Below are 24,455 nucleotides of genomic sequence, written 5' to 3'. Positions count from 1 at the left end.
AAGATCATTAGATGGAAACCTGGATGGACCTACAATAATAAATTTTATTTTATTTTATTTTATTATATTTTATTACTCGGATGCATACTCCCAAACCCACCGCTTGGTGTCGCTACTGTTCAGGGACAGTTTTCGCCAACAGCTATTAAACAGAAAAGAAGATAGATTTAGCTCATAACAAGCTAGCTGATGGCTGAGTTAGACATCGGGAAACATTGTCAGGTTGATTCCTGTAATCTGAAAGGTCCGTTGTGGTTTTATCCGAAGTATTACAAAAAAACCTTTACGTGTGCTCCTGTTACGTTGGTTTTCTGCAAGTGAAGCACTCCTGGTGTCTTTGTAGCATGTAGCCTGTTAGCTTCTTTAGCACAGTACATTAGCAGGTAGGCTATTCGTTGTCACTGAATCTTGTAAAAATACACTTATATGAGGAGATAATTCAGAGCTAATTTAGACTTAGCCTTGTAGTCTTGCTTTTTTTCCCCAAGTCATTCTTAAAATTACAAGCCAGTTGAATCAACCTCCAGTTTTATTTGACTCGTCTGGAGCTTTGTGGATTTTATTAAAACATTTAGTCTGAAACTTTGTTGACCCTTGTGCTAACAGTTTATCCTTTTTTTAACCTACACTCCTGTTTTAGATTTTCTTCCATTTGTGTGTGACTCCTGCAGTGGTGTTTATTGGTAAGTAAAGTCTCAGATTTTGAAGATGATGTATTTATCTTAAATGAAGTCAAATATATGTGCTTTTGAACTGATAGTTCTGCCCATCTGTCACTTTTTACTGTTTATAAACAAACATATTTGACATAGTTTGTTTATGTTAGCAGCACATTTGTTCCAAAAAGGAAAAAGAGGTAAACTCTGAATACTTAGTTAAATACTTAAAAATTGTGAAAGAAAAACTAAAATAGTACAGTAAAATAGGTACAATTAGTAATTATAGTTTTGTTTACTTTTCATCTTTGTTATTGTTGTTTATATTTCATTCTGTCTCTAACAGTCTTGAACACAGAAGCAGAGAGGGTCATTCATGTGCAACGGTAAGTTGCTGTCATATGTGGTGTGTTTTTCTTCAGGATTATGTCTGCTCCTGTTAGATTTCCCCAAACTGTGTCTTTAGTGTGGCTGTGTTTGTTGTTTATGATCTTGTTTTTGTTTATTTGTTTCAGGAGCCAGTTAAAAGAGAGTCCCAGACCTCTGGTGCTAGCTCGAGCTATCCATGCTCATTTGAGGACTGCAAGGGAAAAGAACTGCTGCCAGTTTTATGTCCACAGTGCGAAAAACATTTCTGTTTGGCGTACGTTTATCATTTATTGTTTTATGATGAAAAACTTGTTTTGTCTTCTGCTGTTATCATTTAGACTTCAGACAAAGGTTAAGAGGGAAGGGTTTTTATATTTCAATGCGGGAACGGATGAACCGTTAACTGTGATACATATATTTTTTTTATTATTCCTTGTAGCCATCGTCATCAAGATGATCACAAGTGTGAGAAGTTGGAGGTCCAAAAGCCTCGAATGTCTGCCACCAAGGAGCTGGTGCAAAAGATTGTTGGTGAGTTAAACCAGTACAAGCTGTGTTTGTTTTGCCATCCTTTACTTATGCCGATGTGTTCAGTGTTATCCCAAATGTTCTCATTTCTCATCAATAAAGCACACTTGGTTTAACTAGCATTTATTTGGATTATATTTTTATGACTCTCCTTTGTCCATTTAGAGTCAAAGGATGGATCCAAAAGCAAAGGACGCAAAGGTGCAAAGAACGCAGCCACAGCAGCGAAGGTAGCGCTGATGAAACTGAAGCTGCATGCTGCGGGAGACAAGGGACTTCCACAGGTAAAGCTCCAGCTCTGTCTGTTTTTAGTCCTGAATTTCACTGTCTTTGCAGCTTCTTGTCATGTTACATCACTAATCGAGTGCCTACCATTTTATTGTTTTATGCTTCTCAGACAGAGAGAACCTATTTTCACGTGTTTCTCCCGAAAGAAGCCAAAGAGTGCAGCCAGCCCATGTTCTTTTCTTCTAACTGGAGTGTGGGGAAAGTGGTGGATTATGCCGCCTCTGTAGCCAGCCTCAAAAACAACAATAATGTACTGACAGCAAAGGTAAAGAGAAAATAAAAAACACTAAAAATGTTGTAACACATTATTTACAGTAACTGGTTTCCTTTCTTTATGGACAACCTTCATAAGTAATCTGTCATATTTTTGATGAGCTTTCTACATATCTGTGAGCTTATCTATATAAATTGTTTGAGCATACATAGATGTTTTTACACTTTTCAGACTCATTTTTCAGGATAGCTGCTAGTGAGATCTGAATTAACACGGAGATGACTTACCAATAGTTTTGTTTGTTGGTGTTTGTAAATAATTTAGGCTTAACTGAAGCTTCAGCAGCAAATTATGTTTAGTATGTATTTAATTAAAAGTAGAAAAAAAGTCACATTTTAGTTTTGAAAAACTTACTAAGAGACATATAATATAGTTCTCTTATTTTAGATCAGAAGAGAAAATACGAAGTTCTTTAGTTTTGAGGCCTTGTATTTTTTTAGAACAAATTGCTGCAAATGTCTCTATCTGAAAGAGCAAGTAAAATAATGTTTGCCTGGTTAGAAGCATGACCCAAATGAGAGAGCGATCAGCTGAAACGATTATAAAACTCCGTCAAGTAGATAATTTAACTTAAAGTATGGCAAAATAAGAGGCTATGCTGGAAAGTACTATTTGTTTAACATTTTTACTATTTATATAATGTTTTAGTTTGTAATTTTAAAAATTCCTATATGCTGAAAAATAATTTAAAAAATCTCTACTAATTTAAAAAATGTATTTCTTGAGGTAGGGTTCACAAAGCCAGTATATATAGTTATTTCAAATTGTTTTGTGTCATATCTGTAATTTTCTTTAACAAAACATTAGATTAAACATCATCAGACTGGTGATTCTGCCTTGTCTCCATTTGCAGAAACTGCGGCTCTGTCATCCTCAGACAGGCGAGGCTCTCCGGATGGATGACACCCTGCTCTCGCTTCTGGCTCACGCAGAAACACCCCTACATAATGGGGGTAACGTGATCCTGGAGTACCTGGACAATGAGAGCCCAGGACTTGAGGATGTTTCTAAATATATTACTCAGATGTGACCAATCAACAATATTGGTGTATGGATGGGGTGTGTGTAGTTTATATTTATGTCAATAAAATATTCTGTTGAGTGGATGGATTTCATTTGCACAGCTTGATCTGTTTTTTGTGATCTTTAAAAGCAAGATGCATGAAAATGTCTACATGGGAAATTGCAGCTCTTCAATTAGGTGTGCTAAATTTATACAATAAAATACATTTCTGCTGTTTTATCTGACAACTGTCAGCTCAATATAGGCTCAAAATAAAATTAATTATGCTATTTATTACAGTTATTTGTAATGATCAAACCATTTATAGACTACTAGTCTTTGCAGGGAACCCTCTATTTACCAGTTAATATCGTTGACTTTGTTTTTTGTTAGCTAAATATTTGTGGTCACATAGCACAATATAGTTGCGAAACAATTTGAACCAATCACAGTTGATGTTGCCCATAGTGATAGGCTCCAGCAGCCAATTACAAGAGGACATGAAGGAAAAATGGGCAGGGCCGTAAGCGCAGTGTATATAAAACGAAAAGGGGCTGGGTCACCTACTACATTGGGATCTGTTGTTTTGATGCGATTACATCCGTTATTTAGGCTAGAGACAAAAACAGCAGAGCCAGAACTCAATTGAGATATATTTTTTATTAGGTTTGGTAGCTCTTTGCTGCTTTTCCGATTGAGTCGCCAGGAAGGAGCGGCTTGATCCTTTCTAACATAGATTGTTTGTAAAATTAGGTCGAAAGGGATGCCGCTGCAGATAGACTCCGACGGACGCCAACAGTCTTTGGATGTAATCTCGTCGCATTTAATCGGGAGGAGCAGTTTCTGTATAAACTTAAAAGGCCTCAGAATAACCCATCCTCGACCGAGTGTTTGTGTAAGATACTTAATCTCAAGTTCGCACTACTAGTTCCGCTGTGACGCGAAGATAACGGTGTAATAACCAGCTAGTTGAGGCGGCTAGCGTTAGCTGGTCAACAACAAAGCGCGGATCGTTAATCCTCTGTAACCGCTCCGCCGAACGGGCCGAGTCCGTAAAACGAAACGAGACGAGCGCTGGGAGCCCGAACCCGTCGTAGTCTGCCTCTGCTGAAGATAATTCCAAGGTAAGTGAATAACAAATAAATAAATAAATAAAAGTCGATGTTCGCGAACCAGGAAGACAGTTTGTTGGTGCGGGTGGGGGAGGGGCGGTTGTTTCTGTCTGAGGAAACTGTTTTGGTCGGAGATGTGTCCTCACGGGGCGCTGCTGCAACACCTTTTTCACGTTTATTTTCTAATATTTAACAAGCTTTAGTTGCACATATTCTTTTGTTTCACTCGGTTAAAACGTAACTCATGCATGCAAGGTGATTAATATAGAATTGTGCCTTTAAATCAAGGGTTTTTAGTTATGTTTTGCTTTGTTTCCCCCCCACAGACAGCTATGAAACTGTTGGAAAACTCCAGCTTTGAAGCCCTCAGCTCCAGACTGTGTGTTGAAACAGGAGAGTCTCGCATCCTCGGCAGGTAAGGAAACGGACTCCGTTTCCTGCTGAGTGCACTAAAAGTCAGCTTTCTTTCCTCTTTTATCTCATGGCGTTTCAAGATCTGTGGCACCTGAACGCCACATGTTAATCCAGCTGTTGCACTTGCTGTTCGAAGGAATCTAACCCTCACCGGACCCTGACACTAACACTGACGCAGGCCATTTCTAGAGGCGTTTTTAGTTACTACCTTGTCAGTGGTGCAAATCAAGGTCAAGGTGTCGTTTCCTCGGTCAGACATTTTGCTCTAAATTCAGCAGTATTTTCACACAGACAACGCAACACTGCGCTGCAGGCGGAACAAGTAAACAGTCCTGACTAACCAGTCGCAACAAGCGTTTATTGCATTTATAAGGACAATGTTTGGCTTGTGTGGCGTCATGGAGCGGTGTTGGAGTTTATAGGAGGTGTAAAGTGGTGCAGAGATGGCTGATCCCCCTCTTTACTAGGTCAGTAGGGCAATAAGGAACACAATGATAGCAGTTTATCGCTCCGAAGGCCTACTTTCAGAGCATGTGTTTAAAGTTCATAGACAGGACTTTTTTTGCTCTGCAAACATAAACTGTACCAGTCTGCTTCGGGTTATGTAAACCACCCCCCAACAGCTGAATCTGCAGATAAGAACACACTGGGAGAGTGGTTACGTAAAGTCTGTGCAGTTATGCAGTTTGATGTGTGGGTGGCGAAACCGAGCCGTGTTGGTTGTGACCCGCAGTGACGCAGTTCACGGTGTCTTCTCACAAGACCCCGTGGTTATTTTGGAGGCGGTTGTCGAGAGTGTTATGGGCACGAATGTTGAAACACGCACATTACATGAGTGCTGCTTAGTAGATTAGTGAGGCAATCCATCCGTCATCGCAGTTGTTGTTGTTGGATGTACATGTTGCACCATATTCCAAAAAAAGTACATGATAATAATTCAAGGTCATTTGTTGTGTGCAGTACGTTTGTAAACAAATAGATTTTTCCTTAATAAATATGTAAGACATCTGTCATTAAAGATGCACGAGTGTAGTCTTGATCGCAGCTTCTGTGTCCTTGCGGTCTTCTGGTTACCAGCGGTGCTCGGCGGGCAGCTCAGCTGTGTTGAGTTTTAAATATCAGTGCTGCTATTTCCACTCCGTTGTCCTCTGATGTCTATAATTAGCCTGTCAGAATCTGGGGAGGGGGATCGCTCCGGTCGGTCTGTCCTAAGCTGCACCGTCTTGTGTAGCCTCTGTGTGTGTATGTGTGTGAGGGTTCAAAATAAACAACTGCACACCAGTCTGCTGCGCTCGGATATCCGTATCAGTGGCGTCTGACCCAGATACACGAACGCAGGAGAACTTTAGCAGCCACCCGACTTGTGTCAGTGCAGATATGACTTCCGGTGGAGAGATGCGTAAGAACGTGGGCTGTATATGTGCAATGATCCACTTTTATCAAAATGAATGCATTTATTTGTTGTCATAAAGTTTTACTAGGTTTCATGGTGTAAACAATAAAATGAGATATTAAGCGAGTCATCTAACATTTTCTTCCATAATTATTTTGAATGCTTTTTGCTTCGCAGGATCGAGAGCTACTCCTGTAAGATGGCAGGGGACGATAAACACATGTTCAAGCAGTTCTGCCAGGAGGGGGAGCCACATGTCCTGGAGGCCCTCTCGCCCCCTCAGTCCACCGGCACCACCAGCCCCTCACAGTGAGTACAGCGGTCCAGTTGAGCAGAGGTTTAGGCGGGTGGGTGTGTCGTGTGGGTCTCCTGAAGTATGTGCTCCTGTCTTGTGTGCAGACTGGGGAAGAGCAGCGAGGACGGGGAGAACCCTCTGAGCGATAAAGTCTGCAGGAAGACACTGTTCTACCTGATCACCACGCTTAACGAGTCCTTCAGGCCGGATTACGACTTCAGCGCCGCTCGGGCCCACGAGTTCAGCAGAGAGCCCAGCCTCAACTGGGTTAGTGTTCGTGCTGCCCGGCAGAGCAGTGTGGCGGACCAGTTTGAGACGGATGAGCAATGATTTGATGCCATTTCTCTCCAGGTGGCCAATGCAGTGAACAGCAGCTTGTTCTCGGCTGTGGGGGAGGAGTTTAACTCTCTGCGGCCTGAGCTGTGGAACGCCATTGACCAGGAGATCAACCTGCAGGGCTGTGACATATACAGGTGGGTGACTGGGTCATTTGTTTCGCTTTAAAGTCACTGTTGTGTTAAATGAAGCTACGTGAAGTTATTTGTTCCTTCTCAGCTACAATCCGGATCTGGACTCAGACCCTTTCGGTGAGGAGGGCAGCCTCTGGTCCTTCAACTACTTCTTTTACAACAAAAAACTGAAGAGGATTGTGTTCTTCACATGTCGCTCTGTCAGGTCAGCAGCATTTACAACACTATATATATATATATATATGAGTTGTATTAGACCTAATAGTTTGACACGTTTTACGTGCGCAGCGTCCTGAGTGGCTACGGCCGCGGTTGTCTTGACGACGAGCTGAACATGGAGCTGGAGGACGAGGAGGAGATGGACGGCTTCACAGAGGAAGGGTGAGGCAGCTCGTCATCTGCCAGGTTTTCTTGTTTTCTCCTAAAATATTTGTCTCCTTTTAATTTTCTTCCCCCTCTCTCAGGTGCCCCAGAGCCTTGTGTGTGTAAATCCTGGCTACGCCTCCTTCGAAACATCTGGAAACTCATGTCGTTCTTTTTGTCCTTTTTCTTTTTTTCTGTGGGATTTTGCTGCCTCATCCAAAGCCATTTTCACTTTCTAAACTACTGCATGTTTGCTCCCTCTCGGTGAACTGCGTGCCACAAGGAGGTGGACGTTTTATTAAAAAAAAATTAATAATTAAAAAAAAAGGTGCCCAGCAGCCGCACAATGTGATTTTCAAACCCTTGAGGAACATATTGTCTTTTCCACGTGTTTTCTCAAAGACAATTTGATACGAAAGTGATGGATTTATGGCAGAGGAATTGTGAAAGAGACTGCCGCAAGTTTGGTGTCAAAGAGAGAAGTCAGGATAACACCAGCAAGAATGAGAAGTTTATTTGATCCAAACCGGGATGGAGAGCCTGAAAAGACTGACTGGACAGCAGATGGCTTTTCATTTCTTCAATGTTCCTTTTTCTGTGACACGTTGGACACCCTGAAATAAGCTTTCATTACTGAATCGTATTGTATGATAGCTATTTTCTGCAAATGCACCTGTTGGACAGGAAGGTTTGGCTGAGTGGGAGGGGGGAAATAAACAATTCTAAGTATCTGGTTTGTAGCTTAAAAAACATTTCAGATTTTAATCAGACATGCAGTCAGACACTTTGACTGCTTGTTGTTTTAAAGCTTATTTTCTTTCATTTCTCTGTCCACCACTGTTTGCTAATTTGATCATTGCTTTGTTTCAAAGGCTTAATAGAAAGTGAATGTATAGTACTGATTAAAAATATTAGAAAACTCTTTAGAAAGGGCAAAGCATATGTTCATTAAAATGTGGAAAGAGTTATGTTATTAGCTCCTGTGCTTTAATCCACTTGATGTTGCAGACTGTAATAAATTGATGTTTGTATCTGAGTGACCTGAATCTAGTCTTTAAAAACAAAATAATCGAGCAATAGAGCATTCCACCTGTAATTAACTCATAAAAGTGACAGTAAACAGGTTAAAAAACAAAAACATTTAATGAGAAAACAAATGCAGTACATGATCCGGATAAGATGTTGCCACAGTACATGATCTGTTTCTTTCCTTTTTTGGGCTCAATATGAGAGCTGTGAACCTCGTAGGTAGAGACTTTTAACAGCTGCACGGGTTCTGTTTGTGTACAAAGGCATTGCGCCACAACTCTATGGACTCCAGGTTTGAAGAATTTTAATTCAGGCTCACTGGAATTCATGCGCCTCCTTCCCGTTTGGCCGCTTCAGAACTTGTAAAAGCTATACAAGGTTTCAAAGTGGCACGTGCATAGATCTGATAGCAAGTTCAAGGAATTCTTTTTACTGGTAAGTAAAGAAAATCAGGCAGACTGTCAGGTTTCCACACGTAGTCCTCCAAACATCCAGAACAGCTCTGTTAAGGCTGGGGATCAAGTATTTCCAAGCCTATATTTCACTATAGTGCAAGTGATAAATGAGAAACACCTCCCTATAAATGAATGGCACCTGATCCCTTTGATTAGAAAGTACAAAATGTTTCAAGAGACATGTGGTGCCAGATTAGGTAACAAGGAACAAAACGACAAGAAAGCGGTGATCACGTATCCCTACAGAACAGCTCAGCGTGAGAACTTCCAGTAATGTTCACTAAAAACCGTCAATAGAGCAAACAGAATTAAATAAACCCATGCGTCGTTTAGGACATGTTTAAAATACTGTCAAAACCGAGTTCTGACTGTCGTTTTGTGCCAACATTTTGAGCTGGCATTAATTTGGATCAAGAATAAAGGCTGAAGCAAAACAGGTTTTTGTACTGTACCACATTTTAACACAGAAACAGTCACTCTTTAAGTGTGAGAAAAAACACTAAAAATGTAGCTTATGAAGCTGAAACTATATGTAACAAACACCAGAAAACAAAAAAAAAGTGAAATGATGTGCACCGTAACAAGTTTGTGTCGTCATATTACCACCAGAGCTGCTTTACAATACTGCGTGTTGACCTGAACGAAAATTAACTCACAGGAGCAAAAAAAAAAAAAAAAAAACAAATCTGAGCTGCACCGTTATTGGGTTTCCACTTATTCTGGCTGAAAAGGAGTTATGCAACATGATATGTATGTAGTGTAAAATGTAAGAAAAAATCGTTTTCTCTTTAGTAAAAGTCCCTGCTTGTTCCATAAGCAAGTCTCTATATGTTTGAAGCTGGTCATCAGGACGAGCACCAACAACGCTGGACATCAATGTGCTTGTCCTGTGCCGTTGCGGTGTTTTCATAAAGGGAAAAAGAACAAGAAGCCGGTAAGGACACGATGCTGCGCCACATCGGTGGTGATGCAGGTCGTCATCGATGGCAGAAGAAGGGGCTATCTGAGTCCAGCTCTGGAGGTCATCCACTCCAGGCCTTGGCACAACCTGGAAAAAAAATAAAGACAAAGAGGAAGTCCACCAGCAGCCCATTTTACACTCGATAACACCCTGTTAAAAGGGAACTTTAGGGCTTAAACAAACCAAACCACTAGCTCTTTTAAGCCTTATTGAATTTAAACATGCCAAATACATTTGAGGGAATTTTCTCAAGAACATAACATCCAGTAGATTTTTTTTTTCTTCTGTAAGACAAACAGTTGTGTGGATTTATGTGCAAATACAAACTGGTGCATTCCAGCACTTACACCAGGACATTTGTGTGTTTTAATGAATGCTACATTTTATTAAAAAACTTTTCATGTTTAGGAAAACATAATAATGCGTGTTGGCACAATGAGCAGCTCTATTACCACCCCATGTCCTCTGTACATCGACATTTTGTGCCTGGGAAAACACACAGTGAGCAGTTTGAAACCTCTCTATATTTACTTTGACTCAGTGTTGACAGTATGACAATGGTTATCTCAATAGAATTAAATAATCTTTAAATACATTAAATACTGCCAGGCCCCGTGACCCTGTCTCCAATTTGTGCAGAGTTGGCAGATTTCCCTTACCCCTCTCCTGTAAGAGCACAGCAGGACTGTATGTGCCAGGGGTGGTCTTTGATGGAGCTCAGGGTGAGGTATTTGGAAATCTCTGCCGCAGACATGCAGTCCTTCATATCCTGCTTATTGGCAAATATCAACACAGCTGCTTTCCGCAGGTCCTGAGGGAGAATCCGTAGAACAGAGAATGCAATAAAGTAACTCTTTCACACCTAATGAAGTGCTGGGTGGAAATATCTGAAATATTCAAGCCTGCGTGAGGTTTGTTTCTTCGTGAAAGTGTTAAAACGAGTTACCTCATGAGCTAGCATCCTGTAGAGCTCCTCTTTAGAGATGGCCAGTCTCTCTCTGTCTGTGCTGTCAACCACCAGAATGATGAACTGCAGAGCAGAAGACAAAAACAAAAGAAAGCCCAATGAACGACCGGTTTTCAAAAGCCATGTTCGGCAGGAAAACGTAACACAGCAGGTGGGAGTCTCTGGGCCGACGGCTACAATGGTGACCAATATGCTAATGGTGCTTCTGGATGAGAAAGAGGAGGCTGTATGACAAAAGACCTGAAGGAACATGCAGTCTGAAGACAAGGCGACATAAGAGGAAGAGGAGCAAATGGGTCAGCGGGCCTCATTCAACATTAATGTGACACTGATGATGAGCAGGGTGTTACATGACTACTTCACAGGAATGAAAAGAACAGTACAAGTCTGCTGACGGATACCAGCCTTGAGGTTTCTATTACAATTAATAAAACTACTAAGTTGTAACCAGGCGACTCTCGCAAGAAAACTCCCCACATGAGATGTGTTTAGAAGACGTCTGTAAACTCCAGCAACACAAAACACGCCGTCACAGTTTCCACAAACTGACGCCACAGCTTATTAAAGTCTTCTGAATGCTGCAACAGCTCCATTAAAACTGTAAGTATCGAACAGCAAAAATATCCCCATCTGTCCTTTAAGATCTCAACACAATAATGGGTTGGAATTAGCAGGACTAAAAATTGCAATTTCCTTTTGTTTTCTTTATTTGTCAGATCTTTTCTTGGTAGACCAATATATTTTTACTCTTATAGAACTAAAATTAGACTCTTATGATCTGCTTTAAACATGATATTAATAAATTAATTTCATTGTATCAAAGAAAACATCTCCCGATGCTTAAAAGGCTGGATCTGACATATTTGTTAGACTATCAATGAAGACGAATTAAAAAAAAGACATCTTCTAATCAAATTCCATTATTTGATCAACAGGCTAAAAACACAAATATATATACGGTTATACGAACATTAAAACTTGCATAGCATCATTATTTTTAAATCGTGCAGCTAAAAACAGACTGAGTATCAACTAAAATAAAATAAATATATGCATTTCTCACGAATCCTGGTTTATCTGAATACCCCATGTCGTGCTCAGGGTCGGTGTTTTGTTTCTGTGGTTCTGTGCTGAACAATGTTTAAGTTCTCAAACACATCTGCCTCTGCTGTTCTTCAAAAGGCAGCTGACCCTAACTTTGCGTCTCAGCCGAACCCTTTAGTGAAAAGTCTGCCCTCTGACCTGGGCGGGCCCCAGCTGCCGTGCCGTGCGCGCAGACGCGCCAGCTGCCACGCTCGGGAGGAGGAGGAGGAAACAAAAAGAGGCTGGTGGGAAGAAGTGTGAAATAACAAACACGGCGCAGGTCTCACCTCTGTGTTGGAGTAGTAGGTGTTCCAGGAGGACCTGAGAGACTCCTGTCCCCCAATGTCCCACATCAGGAAGTGGGTGTTCTTCACCACGATCTCTTCCACATTGCTGCCGATGGTGGGGGACGTGTGGACCACCTCGTTCATCAGACTAAATGATAAAAAAGTAATCCGGCGATTGTGTTCAACAGCAGGTATATATGACGTTTAAGAAGCTTTTAAACTGTACTTACAACTGGTAGAGGATAGTGGTTTTCCCTGCGTTGTCCAGTCCCACAATGATCACCTTGTGCTCTGCAACACAAACAGCTTGTTATGCCTTTTATGATCACTTACTGTACTGTTTACTGTAAAAACACTACGTGGCAGTGATTACAACAAAAACAAACTGTTTCAAGTCGACACACAACCTTTGTTTCAGCCTCTCTGGTACGTTTTAAAAATACCATGCGAGCCAAATTTCCTTCCCCGACCATCAGAAAACCACATGGAACAGGGAGGACTTTAAAGCAGCTGCGAAGCATACAATGTGGCAGACTAAACGATGTGTGAGAGTCGACACGGGCGAGTTAAAGCACTAAAAAGGTTCAGACTTCCTTGGACTTCAGAGGCCCGGGAGGAAGGAAGTCCGGTCAGAGGACTCTGTCTGGGTTAACTATACAGACTATTTTAAGAATGACAATCACAAGCGATATGTCCAGACAAAATGTGGAAGTGAAAAAGATACTAAGAAGAACATGACCAGGTTCCTACAAACACATTAAGAAATTTATATACCCTTTATTTGACCAGGAAAAAAAACAACTCTTTAGGTGTTTTAAAGTTTGGCTAAAGTGCTTTAAATAAAAAAAAGTCACATATTTATGTGGGGCCATATGTAAAACTACAGCTACCAGCACTTTTCTGCTAATCTAATTAAAGTGTTTGGTTTCTACTCTGACCATCATGTAATCCCTTTAACCGAGTGAAACTTGACACCGGGTATATTGTAATACAGGTTGAGGGTATATATATGTTTTTGTCTCTCTGGGACAAATTTCAGTTCTGGTAAAGATGTAAGAGCACCTACATTTATAAAGAATATGACAGCACAACACACAGACACACACAAAGGGAGATGTAGGTGAGTCCATGAGGAGTAAACAACCTTCGACAAAGTCTACACGAAGTTATGCGTCTGATTAACCAGAATAACTACCAATAGTGGCGAGGTGCGATGAATAAATCGGGAGTTTTGATTGTTGTTTTGTCCTGAGAAGTTGAACAAAGACTTGGAAGAGATGTGCAGCGAGATAATTCACCCCCCATCTGTTGTTGTGGCTCTGCTGCTCACTTTGTGCTAACAGTTCACATTATCCCCGCCTGAGCAGCTAGCGGGAGGTTCGTGAGATGTACCGTTCCCTATCACGGCACCCACCTTGGTTACAAAAGAAGCTCCACAGTTTGGCGAATATTAGGCCCATTGTTCGGATGAAAAAACGAGCGTACGTCCCGTCAGTAGAGCGGCCAGCAGCTCCGAGCTTCTCCGCTCCTTCACCCACGCACCGTCCGTGCAGCAGTCCGCGGCTGGCTGCGGCGAGCTAACATTAGCTGGACGTTTTCTCTCCCGCTAAGCGCCTTCCAGAGGATTTAAACGAAGACTCCATGCGGCCCGGCACCGGACGAAACGAACCTGACGCCGAGGACAACAGTGGCAAGGCGATGGCTAATTACCGACAGGAGTTGAAGTGACAACAGACTGAGGCAAACGGGCTGTTCGGCGCAGCGACGCGTCCACACAGCTGGTAACGACTCGTGCCCGTTAGCTGCTACGCTGAAAAAAGTAATTTCGACTATTCGCTTGTCCTCGCGTTGCGTGATGACGTCAGAAATGTGCGTCAATTTTTTTTCTGTTTATTTGGAAAACGAACTAATCCTGTTTATGGATAGATTTATAGAAACACAGGAGATAAATCCTTTTTATTTTAATTCAGGAGCATTTATGGCTAAATTCACACTTTTTAATACAATTATTTTGATGTTTTATTTAATTTTTTTAATTGTCATGTTGATGATTGACTGCTATTTTTATATATATATATATATATATATATCTGTTTGATGTGTGTTTACAGTATGTGCACAGTAAAATACTACCACCGCATTTGCTATGAGTTTTTGTTTATTGACAGGGATAAACACATTTTGCGTGGAAAAAAATCTTGAACATGAATCGAAAAGACAAAGTAAAAAAAAACAACTTTAGTGAAGTATTTCGTAAAGTCTACATTTACCAAAATGTTCAGGAAAACCTTGAAAAAAGCAAAAAAAATACATTTCTTCTACAGTTCTTCATGTGTCATGTGACCTAGGTAGTGATGTCAGCGGAAGTATTAGCGGCAGTAGCGACCAAAGCTGTAAAATGCTGTAAGTACTTCAGGACGGAAAAAATACTCTTTTATTAAAAATACGTTCTTAAAAATGCGGTCAGTGTCACACTTTAAGATATAGAAATGTTTGTAAGAAGACTTGTTGAACCGGTCAGAGCAGTTTTTACGGAAACGTTTGTTGTAAGGTTTAATTTAAATGTTATTTGTTCAAGAAGTTGGTGGTTTTTAAAGTAAACAAAACTGAATAAGATGCATGCACTGAATAAAACTAACAGGTTATTAATAACTGCATAAATAAATTTATCCCATTAACATGATGCACGTGAAGACCTGTTTGCAATTGTGTGGAAATATGTTGCAAAGAAAAAATAAACATACTTCAGTAAGATCTGGTTAGGTCTTATTCAAAGATTGTTTTTATCTGTCCAACATTCTGCTGATCCTGCTTTTTTATTGACTGCCAACATGTCTTTGAACATACTCAGGTTTCGCTAGACGCGGGGAAAATGTCAATCTTTCCAAGAATTTCCCTGAAGCCTGAAGTGACTGAATATCTTCGAAGTGTGTTCCTAAACAAAGAGGTAGGGGTTTCTTGAATGGACATGCTGGTCTAGAAAATTGAACAGCAAGAGTGGAAACTAAAATATACTAAAACTAAGACAACTTCAAGCAAAAAAAAAAAACCAAACAAACAAACTACTAATAAAACCAGAAATACATGGATATAGAGTATTTTTTGTTATTTGCCGCCTATTTTGTCACAGTTTTATGTAATCAAATTTTGAAAGTACATGTTTTTCATCACCTGTCTCTTGAATGCTTCAGGTGTTGGCTGCTGTGGGTCACCAGGAGGCGGAGCAACGCTTCCAGAAGCTGCTCCTGTGTTTGTCCCACCCGCCTTCGCACACATGTGTGCGAGCCAGCACACATCTGGCTCCTCTGGAGGAGATCAGGGAGAAGCTGCGAGGGGAGCTGAAGAAGGTGAGCAGAGCAGACGGCCTTTCTGTCGATGCGTCACTGCTGTGGAAAAGTGTTCACCAGAGTCGTCATTGTTGCTTTCAAAGGAGCAGGCGTGCAGCTCGCCAGCAGAGGAGATTCAGATTGTTACACATCCACGTGTTGACGATGTTCTGCTACTTCCTGTTGATGGCCCGAGGTATGAGAGGAATGCTGGAACTTGTTTCTGCTGAAATGACTGCAGACTTACATGTGCAGAAACACAGTTCGTCCCCAACCACAAGGACAGGTTTAACCAAACTGTAACTATATGTGTTCCTCTGCAACCTCAGACCTGTGACGCAGCTCAGCTCAGAGGTGGTGGTGGGCGCTCAGTGTGGCAGTGCTGTGCTGAGAGGGGCTCACGTCTTCCCTCCAGGGATCATCGCCTGCCCCAAGTGTGAGACATGTGCATTTGTTCATATCCTCTTGTATCAGTTTAAAGATTTAGTTTATATTCTGTTAACGCTCTTCTGTTCGTGTCCTCAGTCATGAAGGTTGGAGACGTTGTGTCCGTCTCTTTCGATCTGGAGGGAAGATGCACTCGAGGAGCCTTTAGTTTCCAGGGAAACAAGGTGTTTGTGGGAAATGGAGTTGCCGAAATTGATCGTTCGAGCATCTTCTGCGCAGATGAACCTCCCAGGTAGACTCAAGTTAAGGTTTTACTGAAAGCCTTCAGAGTGGGTTGAAGCTTTGTGTGTTTTAGGATTTCTCACTGTTACATACATGAAACGCCTCGATTCTAGTCCAGACTTTTCCTTTTGCGCACTAAAACATAATTTCTTGACTTATTTTGGAATCTCACACTCTGTTCTGGTTCTATCAGAGCAGAATGAACATCTCAGGAGGAGAGTTTAGAGAGATGATAGCTTATACAGAGAATTTTACATCATTAGTTACAAGAGATATTTCTTCAAAATATATATAGTATAAGGAAAATGCTTTTTTTCTTCTTCTGCAATTTCATTTTTACTATTTAAAGCTTAGACAGTTATTGTGAGACAATTAAAAGTGAGGTAATAAATTAATGTGGCCTTTTTAATGTCATCACTTCAAGACAAATTAAACCCTCAGTGTAATAATTTCAATTTTAATCTTTCATTTCTTTGTATTAGAAATATAAGAAAAAGATAAATAATGATGGATTCATTATGATTTTTCTTAGCTGGTCCCAGGATCCTAAATCTAGCAGCAGAGGGGTGCTCAGCACACTGTCCTCCACACTGTCCGTGTCTGGACAACAAATTATATCAGGAGTAAGCTGTTTTGTGTGTCACTTCAGAGGTGTTGGTGTTCGGATGGTGGAACCACTTTACCGGAGTCCCTCCTTCGATGGCATCCTGCCGAGCCTGGTCTTCTTACAGGTATACCTGTCAGAATCTATTAATTGTTTATGTGGTAAACGTGGATGAAATTTGACTCGACTTAAACACAGCTTCCTGACTCCATTTTAAAATGATGATTTTGGGTATTACCTGGAATTAGTCTAAGCTGTTACGAATCCATGTTTTGCAGAACCTCCCCTCTGTGGTTGTGGGACACGTGCTCGGGCCTCAACCGGGAGAACGGATCCTGGATATGTGCGCTGCACCGGGAGGGAAGACATGCCACATAGCTGCTCTCATGGGCGATCAGGTACCAGTTTTGCTTAATTTCAGAAGGACCCATGTCAAAAATGAGTCTGAAAAAGATGCTTGTGTTTTCACCTTTTATAGGACCAATTTGGTTGCTTGTTGACCTCATACAAACACAAGATCCATGCATTTTATGTTTAATATCTAATGTTCTCCTAAATGCAGGGTTTAGTTTATTTAAATAAGGACAGCTGTATAAATATGAATATTAGTACTTTTACTCAAGTATCTGATTAGTCTTTTTTTCTACTCCACCTGTACATTTTCTTACCTGATTAATGTTGCCCTGTCCCACGTAGGGAGAAGTTGTGGCCTTGGACCGAATCCGAAACAAGGTCGACCAGATTCGTCAAAATGCACAACTGCTGCATTTGCAAAGCATCAAAGCTTATTGTTTCAACAGCGTTCGGGCTGTGAGTGACGACCCATCACAGGAAACCGAAGGTACCAAACAGTATCTTTAGGCCTTTTTTCAGTGGCTGCAGGAAGTGACTGACTATCAGCTGTGTTTCTGTAAATACTCCAGGACCCCCTTTCCCTCCAGAGAGCTTTGACCGGGTCCTGCTGGACGCCCCCTGCAGCAGTCTCGGACAGAGACCCAGCATGTCCTGCACCTGGAGCCTCAAGGAGACCTGCTCCTACCCGCCACTGCAGCGCAAGTTGTTTCATGCTGTAGGTTTTTATTTGACACTGATAAAACACTTCCTCTCATCTTTTGTTTTACTGCTGTTGGTTTGACGAACTGGCAGTGTGTCGCTTCAGCCTGTAGGTGGCAGCATTGGACAGGCAGCTTGAGGCAAGGGAGAGCTGTTGTACAAAAAGATCAGATTCTAGTAACTTAGTCATTATTTTCTTTCTTAGGTGAACAATATACCTGCTGGTGACTTTGTCGTTTATAGGAAAAAAAGCAAATACTGTAGTTTTGGCCTCATTTATAAGATACAACGAATACAGTAAGATTTGAAGTCAAAGTTGGGTGGGGATTATAGGTGGAAGTACAGATGTGGACATTGACTCAGTCTTTTCTAAGCTGATGCTGCTGCATCTGTGGCAAATCGGAACTCCTCCATAAACAAGATATTTTCTGATTTGAGTGCCCCTAAAACAAAGTACCAGTTGTGTTTTTCCAGAGTTTTTCATTGGTAGTTTTAGTACATTTATTTGTGTGTCTGAATTAAGTCAAGTTAGATCTTTGGCAGTGGTTTTGCAATGCTAATAGTTTTTTTTTTTAATTAAGATTTTTGTAAAATTATTGACATGCACCTTTAACTGCAGATAAAAACTGACTGTATTGATGCACATTTATTCTATGAATGTTTCATTAGTATTAATTATAATAATTTGATCTTACTGAGCAATAGAGACTTTATTTAAATCAGATGTCCAGTTCCATTTTATGATTGCAGCATTTTCTTTACATTTTTTGTTACACTGAACTAAATGGGGGTAATACTGCCGCCTGGAGGGCTGAAAACAAACTAACTTTGTAAAGAGGTTTTTGCTTCAGTATCCACAAGAGGCACAAATGAGTCATTTTCTTTCCCGAATACAGTACTTCAGCATTATCTCGTTTTACATTAGAAAAGACTCGGAGAGTGAGAACTTGCACATTTGTTTGCTTCTGTTGAAAAATATTGCATAATGAAAGAGAATAAGAACAATAAAGTTGCAGGCTTGAAAATCAGGATTATCCTAAAGCCTACAGGAGACTTTATCATCCCAGGCAGCCGCTTTTCTGTTACATCACTATAAAGCTTTAATTATAGCTGCTTTTTGTTTTTAAAAATACGTTTTTTTTATGTTCCTGCAGGCGGTTCAGCTGGTAAAGAAAGGTGGGGTTTTGGTCTACAGCACCTGCACGGTGACGCTAGCAGAGAACGAGGAGCAGGTAGCCTGGGCCCTCAAGACCTTCCCTTACCTCACACTGCAGCCACAGGTAAAAAGAAAAAAAGAGAGGAATATTAACAAACTGTGTTCTGAATTATAAAGAGATGTCACAGGTTAATGTTTCTGTCTTTCTCAGGAGCCTCACATCGGTGCAGAGGGCATGCTGGGAGCCGGCCTGTCAGCGGAGCAGCTGCGCCTCCTCCAGAGGTTCAGACCTGAGCTGAGCTGGGAGCAGACAGACACGACAGCCCCCCTCGCCTGCAGAGCAGACAGGGACACGATCGGCTTTTTCATTGCCAAGTTCCTGAAAATCTGACCGGAGGGCGTGTTTCCTCGACGCTGTCCTCGCTTGAGACTACGAGACGGGAAATGTGGTGTTTACATTACGACACTGTGTGTGCTTTGACGGGCCGGCGCTGACACACACAAAAAAAAAAAATCTCACTCCTTCTGCCTCTTAACAGCTGCTCTCTGAAACTGCAGGCCATATAGGGATAAGCTTTATAAAGACCGCGGGGCAGGAGAGGGATGGATGGGGTGGGGGTGCACTGAATGAGTGCTGGTGAATGCAGCAGTGCTTGGGTCGCCATAACAACAGTGACGACACAGCTGCCATGGTGATGGTGGATTCGCAGGATCTGGGAGCGGAGAGATCAGGAAGTAGTGTGCAGAAAGAGGTCATAAGAGGTATTAACAATTTAGGGTGTTTAGCAGTGCTGAAAACAACCGGGATGTCTAATTAGCACGTCTGATTCTGGTGTTAAAGTCACAGCAATCACCAGAGGGAAGCCACATTCTTTTCATTTAAAAATGAGCTTTTTGTCATGGCTGTCTGCAAACACCCGGCTGACTAAAGATGATCTCATTTGATTTATTTCTTTATAAACAGAAGATTATTTAATTACAGCTTTCTAAAATACTCACGCTATCAGGCCAAGACATTCTGCTGTAAATTAGGTTTTTACAGCACTGTTTTTGTCATCAAATAAAACTCATTCTATACGAAATCCATTTTATTTTTGGCTCTTTTTATCGTTTTTTAACTATTACAAAAAAAAACTGGTTAGACGGTATTTTATAAATCTAAAGGAAAAAAAAAAGAAAGCTGGCCTGTTTTGACAATAAAAACATCAGTTCGGCTGCATCTCTGGGAGGACCTCTTTGTTTTGGCAGCAGCTGTGTGTGAAGAAGCAACTTTCTATTTTAGATGCATCCCCTTCAGTATTGTCATTGATGTCGAGGTTGTCATGGCGACTCAGCAGGCAGGTCGGTGAGTCTACCTCAATTTTTCAGCAGAGTTTCTCATGACTATTTATAGACTTCGCAAACCTCCTGTGTCTGAGGCTTCTGACAAAGCACACATCAAAATCTCCTCCTGGCGCGCTGGTTCTTTGCCGCCAACTTTATTCCTTATATTTGGGCGTCATGTACACACGTGTGCACGGTTATAAAATCTGTAGAGCTACAAATGCAGCATAGAAATAATTTTATTTATAATTACACTTGTCAGGTAAAGACAAAGAACATGGGGGCCGGTGCGTAAAAAGGGGAGCTGAGTGCAATGAGTCAAGGTAAAAAAAAAAAAATAAAGTCAGATTTTTAGTATCAGTACATGAAATCACTCAACTTTTCAGCAGAGCAGGTGGAAGCTCTTAAATCCTAAACTGCTGATTTGTTTTAAATAATCTCATGTGTCAGGACAGAGAACAGATGGAGGATTAAAAAAAAAATCTGGTACACATTTTAAATAGTTTGAGGTTTTTGTTTTTTTTACAAATGAATATTTCATTTTTAAATGAACCAACCAAAATTTAATGTAGTTGACATTCTTTGTACTGTAAGAAGTGGGAGTTCAGGTGGGAATCAAACAACATTCATCAGAAAACGGGTCAGACTTGATAAAAGATGAACCAGAATGAGGTTTTCTGAGAGCTGAACGTCATATCAAACAGTTTCCACTTGAAACGAGTGTGAAACAACAAAAAAGTGCGGGACAAAAAGAGTGTACCAATGTTAGAAAAATGTTTCTGGACCCATACAAAGAACAGTACTGCATGTTGGAGAAGACATTGTTGAGCTTGTTTGTCTTGTAAGGCAAGACCAAAAGGAGGCAGAAATATGTTGAAACCAAATGTTTAAAACTGTGGATACAGAATTTAAGAAAGAACATAAAATTAAAGGTGTAGTTTGACACTTTGGGAAAAATACTTTCCTGCTGAGTGAATAGGACTGGTCTCAAACGTGTCCCAGAAATGAAACAGGTTCGACAGTATCAGGCTGACTAAACCCTCCAATAAAAACACAAATTAGAGTAGCATTCATTAGCATTTGGAGTTTTGCTTTTACTCTGTCATTCTTCTGAATGCTATGATAAGCTGTCTTGCTTCTGGCTGTCACAGCTGATTTTGATCCACTTACTGCACCTCGTTTTGTCGGCAAAACTTTTTAAAAAATAATGCAGTCGAACCAAGTTGTGCCCTGAATCATGAAGGTTTCGCTGAGATTTTGACTCAGCTACATAACTGATTTTAAAGCTCCTTCAAAACGTTTGGGTAGGCTGTCAGACAGAACAATAAAAACACTGTATTAATGTAAAAATACATAGAAATGGTCAGGAAGTTGAATGTACAGCTCGCCAAAAACAGCATCAACCTTGATTGCATTAGAGTGAACTTTATAAATTTAAAAACTGGGTTTAAAGCTAAGAAAGCAAATTTCCCAAACTGCCAAACAAATCTGCAATTACAGCATCAAACTATGATGGCCACTAAACCCGTGCCGTAGTCTGAAGTCACAAATCATTCAAGTGATGGCAAGCAATAAAACTTATTAAAAATAATAAAAATTATAATGCTAATCACAGAAAGCACAGCTCAGTACAGAAAAAATTCTGCTTTGTGTCATGCTTTATCAAACAAAGGTTGAAAATATGCATATTTTAGAATATTCATGCATATCCACACGTAATGTCTATGCATAGATACACACATATGTATTTATATATTTATATTTTTTATCTATTTAATCAAAATCTTGTAAAAGACGGAGAATTTACAAAGAGGTGGCCATAAACAGGATGCTTTAGGGTCTAGCAGCATGATGGGAGAACAGAATGCTCTGTGAGAGGAGTCCACGGGGGCTTCAGCAGGACTTTCACTGATGGATGTACGAGTCTCTGGCCCACTCACCTGCCTCACCCCTTTTTTTGGGAGCGACCTCCCCCTCTCTGTCCCTCTCTCTGTCCCGTTCATGGTGGTGGTGGTGGTGGTCTCGTGGCGGGCGGTGGTGGGAGCGCTGCTTGTTCCGTTCGTTGTGGTCCTGCTCGCGCTCCTTGCAGCGGTGGTGTCCTGTGACGTGGCCGACATCGTCCCCCCCTCCGCTGCGGTGATGGTGGTGGTGGTGATGGTGGTTGTGGTCCCGGTGGGGCAGTGGCTCGTACCGCTGTTGCTGCTGGGGGTGCCCCTCCCCTAGGTCCTCGTCGTCCTCCTCTTCCTCGTCCTGGTGGCGGAGTGGGGCACGTGGCTCGTTCTGAGTGGAGTCCTTGCTCTCTCGGCTCTCGGGGGTCTCAGAGTCCAAAGTCTCCTGCCGAGAGAGGCCCCTGGTCCTGCTGCTGTGGTGGTGGTGGTGATGGTGGTTATGGTGCTCAGTCCTGGTGGAAGATGACCTGTGGTGTGTGTGCTGGACTCTCTTAGAGGATTCTGTCCTTAGGGGCCTCTCCTCCTCATTGCCATCCCCCTCAGCTTCTGCTGCAGACTGGTCCAGGCTCTTCTGGCGGTGGTGATGGTGGTGGTGATGATGATGGTGCTGGTTATCTTCTTTGGAGCCCTTTCTCTCCACTAATGCTCTATCTCCTTTCTGCTCCGTGCCGTTACCCTGAAATCAGTGACAGAGTAGTCAGGAGGATGACACAAACCGTGACAGCACGAATCCTCACCGCAAATTCACACAAAAATACTCACCTCACCCTCTGGCACAGATTTACTTACACTCACACACAACCTGACAGCATGAGTTCTCACACTAGAGCACACATATTTGTTTGTCAAATCCAGTCTAGAAAGAACGTCCACCTTTATCACACAGCACCCCCACACTTACCATACAAGCAAATACAAGTTTACTCCTGCTCCTCATCAAAATCAGCTTTGTCCTCATTCTCAGCCTTACATTTCCCGTTATGATGGCGATGGGTGGAGAAAGAGTACAGGTAAATAATTCACAAACTATTCTGATTAGCAAAAACTGAACTGGTTGTTATAAAATCTCCTGTTAAAAATACAAAAACAATTCATTTCCAACAAGCTGGTCGGTGTGATGTTAAGATTATGATCATTATGATGATTATGATCAGAACTTACAATACTGTGCAAAAGTCATTCGTCATGTCTTTATTTGCTTCTTAAGTGCCATAATTACTTGAACATTTTTAAAATGTCTTAAACAACAATTTTTCAGGCTTTCAGAAGATTTTTCCAAAACATTTCTTTAAACATTGTCTCATTTTATTCTCATTTTCAGTTCAACGCTTCACCATTTTCAATGTTGGTTAAACCATTTAGCAGGATGATTTATCTTTCAGGACCTGTGCCAGGTTTTATTAAATTTTTCCTTGTTTCTTAAAGACATGATATTTAGTTACTGTTTATCTGCTCGAAATAGCTTTTTTTTAATATTTTTTTTATTTCTGACACTCATGTTTTTATTTCACTCCACTCATCTTTGAAAGCACACACTGCACTTGACCTTGACAACACTGCACAATTTATTGTCACAGTTAGGTACAAGGATTGGACTGAAAACAAGTGAACAGCAAGACCTTCAGAAAGCCTGGAGACCACTTTAAAACATTACAAGAAAGTCTGTGAAAATGTTAAAGGTACATCAAAACTTTTGCACAGTACTGTAAATGTATCGTCTTTAAGAAAAAAAAAATGCGTTGGCTATTATTTGAATTTTATTAGCAAAAAACTAAAAGCTGTTTACCCATTTTAAAAATGGACAAAGCAGACATTACGTTTTCTTATACCCTATTCTTTTTCCCCTCACTGACCTCACGTTAGATTTAATGATTTCTCTAATCTACCTCCTCTATAAACTAGATTTTTCAGTAAAATGTTATCAATTTGTCTTGAAATTTATGCTTATTTGAGTTATTTGTGTTTTTCCTCCTATGTGTACAGAGATGAAGTATATCCTGCAAATAAATATTTTGTTTAAGAAAAAAATAAACATCTTGGCAGAGAAACATATGTATGTGTAAACTGTACAATAAATTCCTCACTTTGATGGCTATTTCTACTCTGAGTGTACATTTAATTTTTTTATTTGTTCTTTACATTGTAGCTTTTTAAAGTTCGCTAAACTGAGCCATAATATGCAGTTTTCTCATCCTCAGCATCTGTACCTGCACACCGGAGGCTGGCATTGGGGCGGAGGGCAGGGAAGCTGTGGTTACATTGGTTAGCTCTGGGTCAGAGGCGCTGCAGCTTGGGGGGTGTGTGCTCCTCCAGTAGGCCTCCAGGTAATCAGCCATGTGCTCGCACGCATCCTCCAGCTGGTTCTCGTCCAGGATGATGTCAAACATCTCCTGGGAAAAGCGAGACAGTCCCAGTTTAAGGAAATGAA

General features: G+C 41.1%; 5 protein-coding genes across 16 annotated transcripts in view; 3 read left to right on the top strand and 2 right to left on the bottom strand.

Moving 5' to 3' along the window:
• The first annotated feature begins 91 nt into the window (after positions 1-91).
• On the top strand, positions 92-3,230 carry zfand1 (zinc finger, AN1-type domain 1). Of its 2 annotated transcripts, none has more exons than XM_037973079.1 (8): positions 92-244; positions 641-683; positions 1,003-1,042; positions 1,172-1,299; positions 1,465-1,556; positions 1,719-1,837; positions 1,951-2,106; positions 2,938-3,169. In XM_037973079.1, the coding sequence occupies exons 1-8, from the start codon at positions 190-192 to the stop codon at positions 3,016-3,018; spliced, it is 714 nt and encodes a 237-aa protein (XP_037829007.1). In that variant the 5' UTR covers positions 92-189; the 3' UTR covers positions 3,019-3,169. The 2 variants fall into 2 exon arrangements, with proteins under 2 accessions (XP_037829007.1, XP_017261939.1); XM_017406450.3 differs by having other exon boundaries at positions 93-244; positions 2,969-3,230.
• A 447-nt stretch (positions 3,231-3,677) lies between these two features.
• On the top strand, positions 3,678-8,196 carry maf1b (MAF1 homolog, negative regulator of RNA polymerase III b). The gene is made up of 8 exons (XM_017406669.2): positions 3,678-4,242; positions 4,557-4,645; positions 6,215-6,346; positions 6,437-6,599; positions 6,684-6,805; positions 6,888-7,007; positions 7,091-7,183; positions 7,267-8,196. Exons 2-8 carry the CDS (start codon positions 4,563-4,565, stop codon positions 7,289-7,291), a joined length of 738 nt encoding a protein of 245 aa, XP_017262158.1. The 5' UTR covers positions 3,678-4,242; positions 4,557-4,562; the 3' UTR covers positions 7,292-8,196.
• An 89-nt stretch (positions 8,197-8,285) lies between these two features.
• On the bottom strand, positions 8,286-13,494 carry arl8 (ADP-ribosylation factor-like 8). The gene is made up of 6 exons (XM_017406670.3): positions 13,362-13,494; positions 12,178-12,238; positions 11,948-12,095; positions 10,557-10,640; positions 10,270-10,421; positions 8,286-9,697 (listed from the first exon to the last, which is right to left on the bottom strand). Exons 1-6 carry the CDS (start codon positions 13,405-13,407, stop codon positions 9,649-9,651), a joined length of 540 nt encoding a protein of 179 aa, XP_017262159.1. The 5' UTR covers positions 13,408-13,494; the 3' UTR covers positions 8,286-9,648.
• A 97-nt stretch (positions 13,495-13,591) lies between these two features.
• On the top strand, positions 13,592-20,801 carry nsun6 (NOP2/Sun RNA methyltransferase 6). Of its 5 annotated transcripts, none has more exons than XM_017406668.3 (12): positions 13,592-13,728; positions 14,799-14,894; positions 15,139-15,294; positions 15,378-15,469; positions 15,603-15,709; positions 15,799-15,952; positions 16,592-16,673; positions 16,825-16,944; positions 17,243-17,387; positions 17,470-17,615; positions 18,754-18,879; positions 18,967-20,801. In XM_017406668.3, exons 2-12 carry the CDS (start codon positions 14,820-14,822, stop codon positions 19,144-19,146), a joined length of 1,383 nt encoding a protein of 460 aa, XP_017262157.1. In that variant the 5' UTR covers positions 13,592-13,728; positions 14,799-14,819; the 3' UTR covers positions 19,147-20,801. The 5 variants fall into 5 exon arrangements, with proteins under 5 accessions (XP_017262157.1, XP_024859598.1, XP_037828968.1 ...); XM_025003830.2 differs by having other exon boundaries at positions 13,649-13,766; XM_037973040.1 differs by lacking the exon at positions 13,592-13,728 and adding an exon at positions 14,304-14,350 and having other exon boundaries at positions 15,384-15,469.
• The window catches only part of cacnb2a (calcium channel, voltage-dependent, beta 2a), a 52,267-nt gene continuing 48,111 nt past the window's right edge, over positions 20,300-24,455 (bottom strand). For 6 of the 7 annotated variants that reach the window (XM_017406655.3, XM_037973037.1, XM_017406656.3 and 3 more), the window contains 2 exons: positions 24,235-24,417; positions 20,300-22,703 (listed from right to left, as the gene is read on the bottom strand). In XM_017406655.3, coding sequence (XP_017262144.1) covers positions 21,984-22,703; positions 24,235-24,417 — 903 coding nt within the window. In that variant the 3' untranslated portion in view covers positions 20,300-21,983. Of the gene's footprint in view, positions 24,418-24,455 lie in introns of all 7 variants that reach the window. The other variant, XM_037973038.1, reaches the window with a different exon arrangement.

The sequence above is a fragment of the Kryptolebias marmoratus genome, linkage group LG21, assembly GCF_001649575.2.
Source record: "Kryptolebias marmoratus isolate JLee-2015 linkage group LG21, ASM164957v2, whole genome shotgun sequence".
In the NCBI taxonomy this organism is placed as follows: Eukaryota; Metazoa; Chordata; class Actinopteri; order Cyprinodontiformes; family Rivulidae; genus Kryptolebias; species Kryptolebias marmoratus.
This window is presented reverse-complemented; position numbering and strand designations above follow the sequence as displayed.

Coding starts and splice junctions, on each gene's coding strand:
- maf1b (XM_017406669.2), top strand. CDS start 4,563: ATGAAACTGTTGGAAAACTCCAGCTTTGAAGCCCTCAGCTCCAGACTG. Junction 6,600..6,683: donor GAGAGCCCAGCCTCAACTGG/GTTAGTGTTCGT, acceptor ATTTCTCTCCAG/GTGGCCAATGCAGTGAACAG. Junction 6,806..6,887: donor CAGGGCTGTGACATATACAG/GTGGGTGACTGG, acceptor GTTCCTTCTCAG/CTACAATCCGGATCTGGACT.
- arl8 (XM_017406670.3), bottom strand. CDS start 13,407: ATGGGCCTAATATTCGCCAAACTGTGGAGCTTCTTTTGTAACCAAG. Junction 12,096..12,177: donor ACCACTATCCTCTACCAGTT/GTAAGTACAGTT, acceptor TTTATCATTTAG/TCTGATGAACGAGGTGGTCC. Junction 9,698..10,269: donor TGTGCTCTTACAGGAGAGGG/GTAAGGGAAATC, acceptor TTTTTTTTCCAG/GTTGTGCCAAGGCCTGGAGT.
- zfand1 (XM_017406450.3), top strand. CDS start 190: ATGGCTGAGTTAGACATCGGGAAACATTGTCAGGTTGATTCCTGTAAT. Junction 1,838..1,950: donor GAGACAAGGGACTTCCACAG/GTAAAGCTCCAG, acceptor TATGCTTCTCAG/ACAGAGAGAACCTATTTTCA. Junction 2,107..2,968: donor ATAATGTACTGACAGCAAAG/GTAAAGAGAAAA, acceptor CTCCATTTGCAG/AAACTGCGGCTCTGTCATCC.
- nsun6 (XM_017406668.3), top strand. CDS start 14,820: ATGTCAATCTTTCCAAGAATTTCCCTGAAGCCTGAAGTGACTGAATAT. Junction 14,895..15,138: donor GTGTGTTCCTAAACAAAGAG/GTAGGGGTTTCT, acceptor TGAATGCTTCAG/GTGTTGGCTGCTGTGGGTCA. Junction 15,953..16,591: donor TGCGCAGATGAACCTCCCAG/GTAGACTCAAGT, acceptor GTGTCACTTCAG/AGGTGTTGGTGTTCGGATGG.